At 48.1% G+C, this 17,264-nt stretch overlaps 1 protein-coding gene across 2 annotated transcripts in view; it reads right to left on the reverse strand.

The window, feature by feature from the left end:
* Positions 1–17,264, reverse strand: part of FERMT1 (FERM domain containing kindlin 1) — a 637,654-nt gene that overhangs the window by 595,473 nt on the left and 24,917 nt on the right. For both annotated transcript variants that reach the window (XR_014546323.1, XM_083606529.1), the window contains exons 10-12: positions 6,935–7,059; positions 3,932–4,038; positions 579–800 (exon numbers count right to left, since the gene is read on the reverse strand). Coding sequence is in view for 1 of the 2 variants with exons in the window: in XM_083606529.1 (XP_083462655.1) it covers positions 579–800; positions 3,932–4,038; positions 6,935–7,059 (454 nt within the window). In the remaining variant the exon portion in view is untranslated. The remainder of the gene's footprint in view (positions 1–578; positions 801–3,931; positions 4,039–6,934; positions 7,060–17,264) is intronic.

Consider the following 17,264-nt stretch of genomic DNA (forward strand, 5'->3'; position numbering starts at 1 on the left):
GACTGAAGAAACCCCAACTAAAGAATCATGGCAAGAAAAAATTATGGACTATGCAGAACTGGCAAAACTGACACATAAGCTACAGGACAAGGATAACTGTGACTTTAAGGATGAATGGGAACCCTTTACAAAGTATCTGAAGATGCAACGAAGCGAATTGGACTCCTTGGCCGGTTTTGAATAAACATTCACAAACTTTTTATTGATAATAATCAGCTAAATAGTTTGAGGATCTATACAACTTTGTAACATGCAGAAAACAGCAGTCTCAGAGAAACCAAAGACTGGAACTGAGGGAAGTCGGGGAGCGGGTGGTTTTTGTGGGGGTGGGGGGTGGGGGGAGGGAGGAAAAATGAAGGGGGGGGAAACAAGGGTGATATGTTTTTGGATAATATGTCTTGTTTTAATTTTGAATAAAAAAACTAAAAAAGAAAAAAGAAAGAGAAATACTGTACATGCTTTTGGCTTTGTTAAGCAAGAATCATTTGAATCAGGCTTGAGTCAGCTTGACAAGGAAAATCTGCTCTAGATCCCGCTGTTATTTCCTTCTCCCAACCCCTCGCCCCACCCCCAGTTACCTGCTTCGACTTGTATTTCTTTGCATATCGTGGCGAGATAAAGCACTCTGGCTTCATATCCATGCTTTCCACGTCAGAAACGTCCTGGGGAGAAGCAGTTCGGCTTTTCATTTTTAAGAAAGACAAGATGTTGTGGACCTCTGGGTGGTAGGAGCTGTCGGCCATCGTTTTCCCTTTGGAAGCCAAAACGCAAGCGGCCATCCACCTGGCATACTGGTTTTCCTGCAAAGAAGACAGTCAGCGAAGAAGAATAAACTTCTGCAAAGAATCCTTGCACCGTCGTTTGCTTCCTTCTCCCCCACCTTGCAGTTGCTTGAACCAAGGGCCGGCAAAGTGGTACCCTCTCATGGTAGAGGATGGTGGAGGGCCCCACGTTACCTTCTCCTTTTTTGGTTAAGTTTAGACACAGCTCCTACTCTGAAAGCAACAGGATAGAGCCTAGACTTCACTTGCATGAGTTCTGAGTGGTTTTGCAAGGAGACTGGACTAATTCAAGGAGGATCAGTAAACAATGGCTACCAGTCATGATGGCGGCACTCAGGTTCAGAGGCTTTCTGTCTCCGAAAGCTGCTACCTTTGCCCCTTGTAGTAGTAGTAATAATAATAATAATAATAATAATAATAATAATAATAATAATTTATTATTTATACCCTGCCCATCTGGCTGAGTCTCCCCAGCCACTCTGGGCATCTCCCAATCAAGTGTTAAAAACAATACAGCACTAAATATTAAAAACTTCCCTAAACAGGGCTGCCTTCAGATGTCTTTTAAAGATAGGATAGCTGCTTATTTCCTTCACATCAATGTAAACTTCCAAAAGATACCGTATTCTTCGCCCTATAGGACACACTTTTTCCCCTCCAAAAATGAAGGGGAAATGTGTGTGCATCCTATGGGGCAAATGCAGGCTTTCGCTGAAGCCTGGAGAATGAGAAGGGTTGGTGTGCACCGACCCCTCTCGCTCTCCAGGCTTCAGGAGAGCCGCAGCGCCAGCCCCACAAGGTCGGGGGACAGCGGGGAGGCAGAACGCTGCCATCCCGCTGTCTCCTGATGTGGTTTGGAGGCTGACGGCGGGGAGACGCGTGCTTCTCCCCGCCGCCAGCCCCGCAAGCTCCGGGGACAGTGGGGAGGCGCAGCGCGTCTTCCCGCTGTCCCCGGACCTGGTCTGCAGGCGGGCGGCAGGGAGAAGAGCGCTTCTCCCCGCCCCCTGCCCTGCAAGCTCTGGGGACAGCTGGGAGGCGCAGCGCGTCTTCCCGCTGTCCCCGGACCTGTACTGCAGGCGGGCGGCGGGGAGAAGAGCGCTTCTCCCCGCTGCCTGCCCCGCAAGCTCCGGGGACAGCTGGGAGGCGCAGCGCGTCTTCCCGCTGTCCGCGGACCTGTTCTGCAGGCGGGCGGCGGGGAGAAGAGCGCTTCTCCCCGCTGCCTGCCCCGCAAGCTCCGGGGACAGCTGGGAGGCGCAGTGCGTCTCCCCGCTGCCGGCCCCACAAGCGCCTGGGGGGGAAAATATTTTTTTTCCCTTTATTTCCCCCCCAAAAAACTTGGTGCGTCCTATGGGCCGGTGCGTCCTATGGGGCGAAAAATACGGTACATGGCATCACTGATGTAGCCATTGGCCTGATCCAGTAGGCTCTTCTTATGAGGAATTACTGGTTACCTATCCAGCAATGCAACATATGGGGTTCAGAGTGGCAGTGGTGGTGACGTTAGGGCAAGAGGCTGGGTGCAGACCTTCCAGGTGTCCCTATTTTCCAAGGACGGTTCTGGATTTACAGGGGAGATTAAACCTGAGACTTCTTCCTTGCCTGGTGCTATAGCTCCTTTGCTCCAGAGGGGCAAACCAAGTGCCTGCTTTCAACTTTTGTGAAGCTCAAACAGTTTTTGTCTTCACTTAGGAGGCTCTTATAGGACAAAGGTTGAACAACTCTCCCAAGTCTGGAGAATGCAGGGTATTTTGAACGGACAAGGTTGAGGATATTACTGAGAGGTTTGTGAACTCCAGATCTTATCTGAAAGACAGATTTCACCCAGACACTGTGCTAACTCCCTTGTTTACACTGGCCTCCCCATAAATCTCCCAGCTCACAGGCTGGTCTGCACTGTAAAGGTAAAGGTAAAGGGACCCCTGACCATTAGGTCCAGTCATGGCCGACTCTGGGGTTGCGGCGCTCATCTCGCTTTATTGGCCGAGGGAGCCGGCGTACAGCTTCCGGGTCATGTGGCCAGCAGGACTAAGCCACTTCTGGCGAACCAGAACAGCGCACGGAAACGCCGTTTACCTTCCCGCCGGAGCAGTACCTATTTATCTACTTGCACTTTGACGTGCTTTCGAACTGCTAGGTTGGCAGGAGCAGAGACCGAGCAACGGGAGCTCACTCCGTCACAGGGATTCGAACCGCCGACCTTCTGATTGGCAAGTCCTAGGCTCTGTGGTTTAACCCACAGCGCCACCCACGTCCCTAGGAGGCTCTTATAGGACAAAAGCTCTTATAGGACACTCCCAAGTCTGGAGAATGCAGGGTATTTTGAATGGACAAGGTTGAGGTTATTGCTGAGAGGTTTGTGAACGCCAGATCTTATCTGAAAGACAGATTTCGCCCGGACACTGTACTAACTCCCTTGTTTACACTGGCCTCCCCATAAATCTCCCCACTCACAGGCTGGCCTGCATTGTAAAGGAACATAAATCCAAGGCTATAGGTGGGGAAAGGAGTTCGCCCAGGGGGGCAACAGCCTCCCAGCAACAGCAATAGCCTTTCCAGCAAGCTGTTGCTTAATGGAGAAGTTCGAAGTGAGGACAGGGCTGTGTCTGGGAAGCTATTGCTAGGGCTCTGCCTCCCCACCAGGTGAACCACTCCTGATATGTGGAAGCCAACCCACAGCCTGGTTCACTGTTGTCCCTTCTGTGTTGTTAACTCGTTCCCTGCACAAACCCCATTTCTGTGCATATGCCTCATGTTATGTACTGAAGTTCTCACCATGGGCCAGCAGGGGGATACTGTAGATAGTTATGCAAATGAAGGATCGAAAGTGACGTTCAGCGATTGGATAGTTTTAGAAAGTTGTTACAGTAACGTTGTAATGGAGCTCTATATAAGCAGGCTGACTGAACCCTTCAGTTCAGTTCTGTTCTGGCCTCTGAATAAACAAGAGCTGTTTGAAGAATCGCTGTGTCGTCTGATATGTTCACCCACAACTTAACACCTCACTTCACTGGCAATATTTAGGCCCTGCAGTCGTTCCCCGTGCTTGGCAATGCTAGCCTCTAAAGAGACTTCCTAAGCTTCACTGCAATGCACGCAATGGACCTTAAACCCTCCTATAGAATTTGGGTTAACCCTTTTTTGCTACTCACGTTATCACATCTCAGGTGCACTTCATTCATTCCGTCGGCTACAGGGATGAGTAACTTAATCCCATACTTTCTGCCCGACACACTCACGTCCGGAACAATCTCACATCCTGATTGACAGAAGGCACGAAAAGTCAGAAGCGAAGTTACGCTTTGCCTACTTTTAAGGGTGAGCTACGGTAGGAGAACTTGAAAGGAAACCGGAAGAGGATAAGAATAAAAAGGCATATATAAAAAAGAAGGTAACATGATTTCAAGTTGTGCAGGTGATTGAATATTATATTACTATAATGGCCTCCCCATGCCCATGCCATGGTAAAGGTAAAGGTAAAGGGACCCCTGACCATTAGGTCCAGTCGTGGCCGACTCTGGGGTTGCGGCGCTCATCTCGCTTTATTGGCCGAGGGAGCTGGCGTACAGCTTCCGGGTCATGTGGCCAGCATGACTAAGCCGCTTCTGGCAAACCAGAGCAGCGCACGGAAACGCCGTTTACCTTCCCGCCAGAGCGGTGCCTATTTATCTACTTGCACTTTGACATGCTTTTGAACTGCTAGGTGGGCAGGAGCTGGGACCGAGCAACGGGAGCTCACCCCGTCGCTGGGATTTGAACCGCCGGCCTTCTGATCAGCAAGTCCTAGGCTCTGTGGTTTAACCCACAGCGCCACCCGCGTCCCCTGCCCATGCCATGACTATTACCAAATAGCTGGTTTAGGAAATACTGAAATTAATTTCCTTAACTCCCTCCACGTGTTAGGTGTGGCAAGACATGTTATTAATATTACAGCATAGAAGAGGCACCCCCAACCTGCGGCCCTCCAGATGTTTTGGCCTACAACTCCCATGATCCAGTGGTCAGGGATGATGGGAATTGTAGTCCAAAACATCTGGAGGGCCGAAGGTTGGGGATGCGTGGCATAGTAGTTAAATTTAAGGCCAAAAGTAACACTCTAAATCAGTGTCTCCCCAACTTGCACCTCCATCTGTTGCTGGACTACAACTCCCACCATCCCTAGCTACCAGGACCAGTCGTCAGGGATGATGGGAATTGTAGTCAAAAAACAGTTGGAGACCCAATTTGAGAAACCCCGCTCTAGAGTCACAGTGCCGACAGACAACGTAGTCATCGTAAACATCAAAATCCTACATTTGGCAAGAGCCCATGCTCTAAAGCAGAAGCAGTGATTCAGAAAACAGCAAATTCAATCAAAACATTGGGCTTTGTTTACACACAATAAACCACAGTCAGGTAATTAAGTCTGTGCATGAGCTGCATGATAGTACAGAGTTTGGGACCCTCCTTGCTTTCTCCTCCGTTCCTAGAGTGGAGAAGCAGTACGGAGCAGCCGTCATAGCATTAAATGTGGAAGTCAAAGTTTGCTCTTGGCTTCCTGCTTGCGGGTTGCGTGGGGGAAAGCAAGTCACAAGAGTTTCTTTTCACATAACATCAAGCCAGCCACTCCACCGTGTGTCAACCTGGTTTAGGAAGGGAGGACCTGAATGCAGCAGCACATAGTTCCTGCACAGCCAAATTTCCCTAACCCTGGTTTATGGCCAGTGTCATGTCTGAATGGGGCGACTCCACAAATTCTTGTTGGAAATGTAAAGAAAAAGAAGGTACCTTTTAGCATATGTGGTGGACTTGTAAGGTAATAAAAGCTTTCTGGGAGATGATATACAGTGAAATGAAGAAAATGTTTAAAATAACTTTTGTTAAGAAACCAGAAGCTTTTCTATTAGGAATTACAGGTACTGAGATTCGAAAGGAACAGAAGAGACTTTCTATGTATGGAACAACAGCTGCCCGGATGTTACTGGCCCAGAGATGGAAAGAAGACAAAGTCCCTAGCAGAGAGGAGTGGCAAACCAAGGGGACAAAAACTTTATAAAAGATTGAAAAAATTTATAAGTTATTTAGGAGACCATTGCAAGCAGATGGAACATTAGCAGAGTTTTGATCTCACTTGTAGTTTAACAATTACCATGGATAAAATGCTTTGATATAAAAATCAAAGTATGAAAGAATATACAATGGTACCTTGGGTTACAAACACTTTGGGTTACAGACTCTGCCGGATCTGGCCCAATTGCTTTCTAAATCCGGTCCGCTGACAGTCCGGGAATCAGCATGTTTTTACATGAGTAGAATGTGTGCTTTTATTTAAAATGCATCACTGGATTATTTGTGGGGCATAGGAAAAATTGTTCATTATTTTTTCAAAATATAGTCTGGCCCCCCACAAGGTCTGAGGGACAATGGACAGGCCCCCTGCTGAAAAAGTTTGCTGACCCCTGGCTAAAGTGGTACCTCAGGTTAAGAATGGTTTCAGGTTAAGAACGGACCTCTGGAACGAATTAAGTTTGTAAGCAGAGGTACCAGTGTACAGTATTAAATGTTCAAAACGGGACCCCATGGAGGGGATGGAGAGAAGCCCTGAGATTTGGAGGAATCTCTTTACATTGAGATCCAGCGCCAAGGGCCTTCTGGCGGTTCCCTCATTGCGAGAAGCGAGGTTACAGGGAACCAGACAGAGGGCCTTCTCGGTAGTGGCGCCTGCCCTGTGGAACACCCTCCCACCAGATGTCAAGGAAATAAGCAGCTATCTTCTCTTTAAAAGACATCTGAAGGCAGCCCTGTTTAGGGAAGTTTTTAATATTTAATGCTGTATTGTTTTTAACACTTGATTGGAAGCTGCCCAGAGTGGATGGGGAAACTCATCCAGATGGGTGTGGTATAAATTAATTAATTAATTAATTATTTATTATTATTATTATTATTATTATTATTAGAATATACTTTTTGATTCTTGGTTTATAACTTTGTATTTGAAAAACCAATAAAAATGATTTCCAAGAAAAGAAAAGAAAGCAGATTACACAGTGCTTGTGCACATATGCACCAAAAGTGAAGAGCAAAGGGGAGCGCTGCATTGTGCTAGAAATTCCTCAGTAGGCAGTCAGCCAAGAGCTGCATTTCATAAAGGCGGTCTGAAAAACAGCACTGCATACCTCTTAGGTTGAGCTTCTCAATGGGTTCTCCATGTTCAGCCTCCTTATTTTTAAAGTAAGAGACGGATGTGTCCTTGAAGACAAACCAATATTGCTTGAAGGCTTTCAGGGCCAGCTTTTTGGACCTGCAAATTAACAAACCTGCAAATTAACAAACTATCTGTGTGGGGATGGGGAGCAAGCTTGTTCTTCCCTGCTCCGGAGGTTAGGACCTAAACCGATGGCAGCTTCAAGTTACAAGAAAAGAGATTCTAATTAAACATCAGGATGAACTTTCTGACAGTAAGAGCTACTTGAGGGTGGAACAGGGTGTGAGCAGGGTGGATAAAAAACAATGATTTTAAAAAATAAAATAAACAGGATTTTTAAAAATTTAAATCAGATTTTTTAAAAATTTAAATTGGATTTTTAAAATAAAATGCTTTTGGAGGAAAAATATTTCTAAAGATAGTTTTCTATTTAAGTTACATTATAGTCCAAAGGCTATTCATCATGAAATAAGGATTTGTTTTAAGTTTTCCATGTGTGCTAAAACTCAGTCTAAGGTTTTTTTTAAAAAAAATATGCAACAGTTAACAAACATGGACACATGTGTGATAATGTTATTGTTTTAATTAAATAAATTGTTTAAATGTTATTAAGGAAATGATTCATTTTCTCCTTCCAAAAGTTGTCCAAATATAAACAGTTAACTTATCAAACCTCACAATAATTTGATAATTATCTGTCTATGTATTTATAATAGTATAACAGATCAGTAGTTTTTGATATAACTGTAAAAACTACTCTGAAAATTTATTATTTCAAAAATGAAACCTTCATTTGGTTGTAAATATTAAGATTATATGAGCGAGAATGAGTCTTTTTGTAAAAAAAATATGATTTAAATCAAGTCTTACTGACTAGTGATTTAAATCAATTTGATTCAAATGAAATCCACCCTGAGTGTGTGCACATTAATTTGGCTGCTTTTTTTCCTTGCTCTAGTTTCTTGCATTTCAAAGGTCACTTCTGAGGCTCTGAGGTTCTTATTAAGAATGTTTTAATAAGAATGACATTGGTTCAGTGACAGAAATGGGTCCCTATAGCACTGTTGCCTTTGAGGGAGCTCACACAAGTCCTTTGGGGCTATTGCCCTGAAAGGCAAGGAACAGACTGATGCTGCAAACTGGCATTTAATCTTGAAAGCACAGCTCCTGCCCTTTGTCACTTGCATATGAATTGAAACGCTCTTTTATTAGAGGTATCAAAAATAATCAAATTCCCTTTGAAGCACACCGCTTCACTTCTGGGGGAAATGCCGCCACCGATTAGCAAAACTAAACACTCTAATCAGAGTTCAAAGCTACAGGCAATCTCTTATCTTATGTTTTCCATAGAATTAAACGTTTGGAATCAGTCACTTCAATGGAAGAAATAGGCTAGAGACTTTCCAGTGCAAATAAGACAGGCAATAGCAGAGCTTTATCTGAGTCACTGGAATGTTCAATTTGATTGCCAACACACACAACTGATAGTGACACAGGTCGGTGCTCCTACCTGAAATTCATGCTCATTTAACAATATACAGTCGTACCTTGGTTTGCAAACAGCTTAGTTCTCGGACATTTTGGCTCCCAAACGCCGCAAACCCAGAAGTGAGTGTTCCGGTTTGCGAACTATTTCTGGAAGCTGAACGTCAGACGGGTTTGACGAGAACTTCCTGCAGCCAATCAGAAACTGTGCTTTGGTTTCCCAACGTTTTGGAAGTTGGACAGACTTCCAGAATGGATTCTGTTAGACTTCCAAGGTACGACTGTACTTAGAAGTATGCAGGCAAATGTTGCCGGTAGCTGTGTTGGTCTACTACAGGCATAGGCAAACTCCGGCCCTCCAGATGTTTGGGACTACAATTCCCATCATCCCTAGCTAACAGGACCAGTGGTCAGGGATGATGGGAATTGTAGTCCCAAACATCTGGATGGTCGGAGTTTGCCTATGCCTGGTCTACTAGGAGGATTGGGGGGGATTCCAAAATAGCAACAGTAGTATTTATTCTATTTTTAAGACCAACTAAAAAGTCACCGAGAAGCCAGCCTTGGTGTTTCTTAAGCCTATTGATCTAGGTAGATGTTAAGCACAAAAGAAATGCACACATAAAAATGAGGCAGGAAGAGAGTGAGAGAAAAATATGTTGCTGGCATGATAACGGGGGGGGGGGGGGACCTAGTCTGCAATTTGCAAGGTGTGGTAAGGGCTCAGTGGCACAATATCTGCTTTCTATTGTGGCCGGAAACCCCCCCCCCCGTCTTTTCCACACGCTCACCTGTAATGCACAAGCACCACACGCACACGTACACACCTACCCCCATCCAGGAGACGACCCTTTAGAGGGTTGTCTTCCTTAAACAAAGCCTTCCGTAAATAAGGAAGCGCTATTTTGACAAAACTATATAGAATCCCGATCTTCCTTCATGCATTTCCCTTCAGTAGACCGGGCGAACGAACTCGAGGTCAGCCGGCTGCCGTCTCGACCAATCAGCGTTAGCGAACAGCGCCCCTAGTGGCGGCTACGCTGGTACTGCAGCCGGCATCCACCGCTTCCCTACTTTGACAGCTCACTAATACAATGTTTCCGGACTCAATTGACCGTGACTGATCTAATCAAATGTTGCTACATTGTATCTAAATTTGGGAAGTGCTTTGAACTTCAACAACCCTTTCTTCGGAAATTCACCAAAAATCAACGGTACCTTGGATTTTCATCGGACCACTTTTATTCGGCTACAAATCACAAGGACTATCAAAGGGGGGTGGCTTGATACCAACCAGCCATAATCCCCCGACCGAGCAGGCACGTACACAGCGCTCCACCCGGATGACCTGAACACCTTGATAGCCGGCTTGATGGGCTTAGACGGCCAACCGACGGAAGACACAATAGCCTGCATATGATCGTGTATTCGGCTACGGTCATAACAAAAGGACTATGACCGGGTTCCCTCCAGGGGGCAGGAAGCGGCGCCCCTTCCCTTTGTTTCTCCACTAGTAAGGGGGACGGGGGCATTCGCCAGGTGTGAAGATGCTCGAGTTACCTGCCCGACTCCTCCCTTGACTCCTCCTGTTCTCTATGTAATCATGATGTAAATATGATGTAATTTGAGGGTGTATCCAAGGGGATTAGCAAGTAATAAAAGTGAAGGTCTCCTTTTGTTCGGGGCTTCCATCTTGCTTCACCTCGTGGGCGGTGGGGGCCCTGTCGCGACAGTCTTTGCTAATAAAGACCAAGCCTACTGGCTGCTGTTTTGCTCTGATTTTGCTCTGGTTGGTGTCTTCATTTCGTCCAAGAGAGCCCTCTGCATTTCCGTTAACAGTTTGGCGACCGTGCTCAGGGACACTTGGTTCTCCTGCAAAGGTGAGAGGGGAGATAGAGGGGGATCGGGCGCCACTGGGCATCTTTAGCTCAGGGATCCCTTTTCTTCCTCTCCCTGCCTCCTCTTTGTGGGCGGTAATCAACCGTCACCAGAAGCCCAACCAGGGAGAGCAAAGGCGAGGTAAAGCCGGCTAAAGGAAAGGATCCCGGGATCTGCGGGGGACATCTTCGAACGTGAGTATGGTTTGAAGAAAACACACTGGGAGGGGGGAGGTAAAGTTACGTCTCCACGACAGCCAGACTTTCCTTCTTTCATTTCTAGCGTTACCCCTCGGAGTCGTCCGGGTGCGCCTTAAACACTCTTCTTTTCTCCCCCGATTCTCCCCCTCGGAGTGTGGCCAGGGAGGTCGCGGAACTTTACTATCAGACGATTACCCCTCGGAGTCGCCCGGGTACGTCTAAAACTTTCCCTTTTCTCCCAATTTCCCTTTCGGAATGTGGCCGGGGAAATTGTGACCCCTTTACTGTTTTCCGGCGTTACCCCTCGGAGTCGTCCGGGTATGCCTATCACTTTCCCTTTCTCTCCCCCAATTTCCTTTTCGGAGCGTGGCCGGGGAAATTGTGGTACTTTGTTTCCAGCGCTACCCCTCGGAGTCGCCCGGGAGCGCTAATTCTCATACTCTCTCCTGTTCTCCCCCGTTTTCCGTCTTGGAATTGAGTCCGGGAAAGCGTGGCCCTTTATTGTTTCTCTGACGTCCCTCCCTCGGAGTCGTCCGGAGGGGTCCTTCCGACCTTATTCTCTCCTATTCTCCCCCGTTTTCCGTCTTGGAATTGAGTCCGGGAAAGCGTGGCTCTTTACTGTCTTCCCTGACGTCCCTCCCTCGGAGTCGTCCGGAGGCGTCCTTCAAAATACTCTCTCACTCTCCCTGTCCTAAATATGCAAATGAAGCCGCCCCTCCTGCCTGGCGACTCTTGTTGAGGATGACCCGGGTATGTGAGAACGCAAGGTCATTTGCTTCCCTTCATAACTTGATCTGTTTCTCGGACCCCGATCTGGCATTGCATTGCGCAAGCGTTCAGTAGGGAATTCCGAACTTAGTCCGAAAGGCTAGGCAGGAGGCTGTCGTGGGGTTAGAGGGGTGGTTCACGAATTGGGGCCCCACACTAGGACTAGTTGCGCGCATGGTACTGAGGTAGAATTTAGAAATTGTGACTGGGTATCGGGTAGAGAGAGAGACCCGTGACTTTAAGGCAAATGTTTGAGGTTCCAGAGTAGTATGTTGAGTACAGTTAAATGGTAGACAGGATCAAGTTTAAGTAGGAATAAATAGAGCCGTTTTGACGAAATAAATCCCTTATGCTATAAGATAACTATTTCCCTGACCAAACACTATTTTTTTCTCTATCCCTCCCTATCCTTCCTCCCTCCCTCGTCCCCCTTGTTTTTCGTTCTTTGTTTGTTATAGTGCGCACCGCTAGCGAAATACCCCATCCTTGTGTATCAGAGAGATGGGAGCTCACGCTTCCCAACACTCTGATTGGGCTCCTCAGGGCGGCAAGGCTTCCACGAAGCCTTTCCGTACTGAGGAAGACCCCGATACCCCTCTGAATTTCGTTCTTTTGAATTGGAAGGAATTGAGAGGGAGAAAGGGACTCTCAAAATCCAGACTGAGGGATCTCTGCAACATCTCGTGGGTCGCTTTTACCCATCATCTGGAACCGCCTGCCCAATGGCCACCGCATGGTTCCTTCAACCTTGTGAAGATGCAAGCACTTAAATCCTATCTGGCCGACGAGAAGCCTCGCCAAATCTATTACCTCAATCTCTTTGTCGAGGCTCGCGAGTTGTTTAGGGACCAGCAAACGCATATCGTCCGCCAAATGGCCGTTTTAAAAACAGCCCGACCTCCCCCATATGACGAAATCAGGGCTCAGGAAGAGCAACTGGATAGGACTCTTGTCCCCTTCTACTACCCCGAACCTAGAGCCCCGCAGTTACCGGAGGGCAGGGCGAGGCCCGCTGGGGGGAGCACCGGACCGGGAGAAGACACGACCACTTCCCCAGTCACTACCCTACCCCGAGTGGAAGCGACCGTATCTCGGCCGGACTTTTCCGCTGGCACCTCAAAAACAGGAGAGGACCATCCTATTTTGGATGTACCGGCCCTTCCCAACGGACAACACACTAATGGGGGGTCAGATGGACCGGTTGCCAGTCGAACGCGGACTAGGGAGACATTACTCAACGGAGATGTAGAGGGCGCATTTCCCTTAAGAGCATTGCCCATACCCCCCGTGAAGGAAGGAGACCCGCCTCGCATGGTCTTCACACATCAACCTTTCCTTACGTCGGACCTGATGAACTGGTCCGACAAAATGCCCTCCTTGAGAGACGACCCCGATAAGTGCCACCGCCAGGTGGCCACCATCTTCTCGACACACAACCCCACATGGGCAGACGTCCACATGCTACTCGGAGCCCTCTTCAACGAGGCCGAGAAGAGAGAAATATTATCGAAGGCAGGAGAGGCTCTAAACCGCGAAAACTATCAATTAAATAGACCTGCCTCCATGGCCCCCTTGACTGCCCAGACATTACTTAACGACCCGGAATGGGACTACAACTCCACCGATGGCATATGGGCCCTAAAAATTTTCAAGAAGGCTATCCTAGATGGAATTAAAGCTGCTGGCCAGCGAACCGTAAATTGGACTAAAGTCCAAGCCGTCCTTCAAGGACCAGAGGAACATCCGTCCGACTATTATTCCCGTTTAGTCTCTGCAATAAAAACCTGGGGTGGTATAGACCCAGAAAGCCCCCAACATGAGGTCATAGTTAAAGGCTTCTTCAAAGACCAAGCCACAGCGGATATTAGAAAAGCCCTAAACGCACACCTTGGATACGACGGAAAGACCATTAGCGAAATCCTTTCCATCGCCAAATCCGTCTTTAATTCGAGGGACGAGCGGAGGAGAAAGGATTTAAAACCCGACTCTCCGAGGGTATTAGCATATGCAGGAGGGGTCCCACCATACAAGGATAGAAACAAACCAAACGGTCCAGAGTACCGAGACAAGCGTATCTGCTATAACTGCGAGGAAGTAGGACACGTCAGGAGATTTTGCCCCCTCCTGCCAGAAAATACAAGACCCGAGTACACAGACCCGAGGCCACACAGACCAGACTACCGCGAACCGTCACACCCCAAGTCTAGGGAATCATACCCTCCATACGGACATATACCACCAACGGTCCAAACGCAACATCGAACTAACTTCGCTCCCCCACAACCAAGGCCCAGGAATCACGCTCAGGATCCTCTCAACCCCTTCAAACCGGCCGCCAACCCCGTCAGCCCAGCCCGCGAAATGGCCGTACAAGAATATCAAGAGCATTGACAATTAAAAGCAGATCCCGCCTCTTTCCCCTTTCTCTGTCCCGTCTTACAACTATCCTCCTCCGATCCTATTTGCACCATGCAAATAGACGGGCAACCCTATGATTGCCTCTTGGACACTGGAGCTACCTATTCCACCCTAACAAATAGTCATCTGACCCCCGGGGAACAAACCAGAACCGTAATGGGACTGGATGGAATTCCCAGGAGTTGCCCTCTTTCCAAACCTGCAAGGGTCTCCGTCGGCCCCCTATCTGTCAAACATACTTTCCTGCTCACATCTAGCCCCGTCAACCTTTTGGGTAGGGATCTGCTCTGTAAATTAAACGCTACCATTCAATGCGGACAAGAGGGAATCTATTTGCACATGCCTAATGAATCCATCTTCGGCTTCCAAGGAATGTTACAAGAAGCCCACAATCCCACCATTGACCTTCCGCCTGAACTCTTAAATAGCGTCTCCCCTTCTCTATGGGGAACTGAGTCAACCTCAGTAGGACTCTTAAAATCTGCAACCCCGGTAAAAGTGAACTACAGGAAAGATCAACCCTTCCCGTGCACCAAACAATATCCCCTTCCTCAAGAGGCCATAGATGGGTTGACCCCGATGATCGATGAATTCCTGAAAATGGGAGTTCTAGTTCCATGCGCCTCCCCATGCAACACTCCCCTCCTCCCCGTCAAGAAACCAAATACCAATCCCATCAAATGGCGTTTAGTACAAGACCTTAGGCTCGTGAATGCCTTCGTCATCCCCAGGCACTCTGTGGTAGCTAACCCACACCACCTCTTGAGCACGATTCCGGAGAGAACTGTGGTATACTCCGTCATAGATCTATGCTCAGCTTTCTTCAGCATCCCCGTAGACCCAGACAGCCAATTCCTATTCGCCTTTACATGGCAGACAGGACAACTAACGTGGACTCGATTACCCCAAGGATATGTAGAGTCCCCAGCAATCTTCTCATCTATACTTCATCAAGATTTAGCTGACGTGACACTGCCAAAAGGCTCCGCTCTCAGGCTTTACGTAGACGACATCTTACTCTGTGCTCAAGACTTCGAATCCTGCCAAACCGACACTATAACTCTCCTAAACATACTAGCACAGAAGGGACACAAAGTATCCCCAAAAAGATACAGTTTTGCAAAAAGGAAGTCAAATATCTTGGCCACATCCTAGGAGAGGGCACTCGTGCTCTAACCACAGACAGAATCGAGGCAATAACAAAATTACCCCTGCCAAAAACTAAAAGACAACTTCGGGGCTTCATCGGAATGAGTGGGTTTTGCCGCGCATGGATTCCCCGCTATGGAGAATTCACCCGGCCACTTACAGCAATGACACACGAAGATTCCCCCGACCAACTTCGATGGTCGGCAGAGGCACTCGAGGCTTTTGAGTCCATTAAAAGGGAACTGAGGACCTCACCTGCCCTTGGACTCCCAGACTATAGGCTCCCCTTTTCCTTGTACGTACACGAAAACAAAGGGGTAGCCTCCGGGGTCCTTACCCAACCCTTTCAAGGAAAAAACAGACCCGTCGCTTACTACAGCCTTCAGCTAGACACCACTGTACTAGGGCATGTGGGCTGCCTTAGAGCAGTAGCAGCAGCGGCACTGCTCCTAGAGAAAGCACAGGAGACTGTTCTGGGGCACAACTTAACCGTCAACGTCCCCCATGCTGTCGCCACCCTCCTTAGCTTACAAGGGTGTCAACGCTTCACCATACAACGCTTAAACAAATACGAGGCCATCCTCCTGAGCCCGTCTAACGTAACCATAAGGAGAGTGAACACGCTTAACCCCGCAACCCTCTTGCCCCTTCCCGACGATGGTACCCCGCACCACGACTGCTCACAAATAGTCCGCCATATGGAGAAACCACGAGAAGACCTCGACTACCTCCCTTTACCCAATCCCGACCTCATTTTATACACTGACGGAAGCTCCAAGATTGTAGATGGCGAGCGGAAAACTGGATATGCTGTAGTGACTGACAGCGAGACCCTAGAGGCACGACCTGTGCACCCAAAATACAGCGCACAGGCCGCCGAACTTATCGCCCTAATCAGAGCTTGTGAATTAGGCGCAGGGCAACGAATCAATATCTACACAGACTCAAAGTATTGTTTTGGATTAGTGCATGCCACTGGCCAAATCTGGCTACAGAGAGGCTTCCTGACGGCAGCCGGTACCCAAATTGCACACGCTCCCTTAGTGCAGCGACTTATGAACTCCATACACCTACCCGAAGCCATCGCGGTAGTCCACTGTAAAGCACATACTAAGGGGCGAGACCAGGTCTCCATAGGGAATCGATGTGCCGACCGGGCAGCGCAAGAAGCAGCCCTCCTACCCCTCACTACAGACAACGAATTCCAAGGACCCCAAGTCCCATCAGATATAGACTTTACCGAGATGTACAAAACAGCGACCCCAGAAGAGATTACAGGTTGGGAAGAGCAAGGAGCCCACTTACAAAATGGTGTTTGGTATTTCCCAGACAAGAGACTCATAATGCCCAGATTGTGGGTACCCAAGCATTTGAGAATATTACACCAACGTACACATTGGGGAAGAGACAAACTTATTGATACAATGCAGCGCTGTTGGTATGCCCCTGGGCTCACCCAGGCTGCTAAAGCTGCCGTCAAAAATTGCCATACTTGCCAAGCCTTTAACCCAAAACACGCCGCTAGGTGCCCTCCGGGAGCCAGGCCATGGGCTTTCGTCCCTTTCGAAAGTCTCCAAGTAGACTTCATAGATCTACCCCCCTGCCACGGCTACAAACACGCTCTGGTCATCATCGATCAATTAACAGGGTGGGTAGAGTGCTTCCCTACCCGCAGAACAACTGCCCAGATAGTCGCAAAGATCCTATTACAAGAAATAATACCAAGGTTCGGTGTCCCCAGACATATAGACAGCGACAGGGGTTCACATTTCACATCTGATATAATTCAACAGGTAGCCACCGCTCTAGGAGTAAAATGGAAGCTTCATACCCCATACCACCCCCCTTCTTCCGGGCAGGTGGAGAGAATGAACCAACAACTAAAGTCCCAATTAGGAAAACTCTGTACGGACACAGGGATTAAATGGTTAAATGCTCTTCCCTTAGTCCTACATAATTTAAGGGCATGCCCCCGCGGTAGCCTTAAACTATCACCATATGAATTACTGTTTGGCAGACCCTCTCCCGTATACAACACTCAATTCCCTACCTCAGAATTGGAGGTCGGTGAATCTGAACTAACCAAATATGTAACGCAACTCCAGAAGCAACTAACCCTTCTTCACAAATATGCAGCTGCAAGCCAGAACATCCCACTGGATGAGAATGTTCACCCATACCAGCCAGGTGACTGGATACTAGCCAAAACCTATCAAAAGGTACCCCTGCAGCCCACCTGGGAGGGCCCCTACCAAGTACTTTTAACCACCCCAACTTCTGTTAAGGTAGCGGAAAAGACAGCTTGGATACACCATACCCGCTGCAAGCCCGCGTTGCCACCCGAGCCTTCCACGGACGACTCACCCTACTGCACCCCAACTACACCGGGGGACGGCGATACCG

The sequence above is a fragment of the Podarcis filfolensis genome, assembly GCF_964270895.1.
Source record: "Podarcis filfolensis genome assembly, chromosome: 3".
NCBI classification, from domain to species: Eukaryota; Metazoa; Chordata; class Lepidosauria; order Squamata; family Lacertidae; genus Podarcis; species Podarcis filfolensis.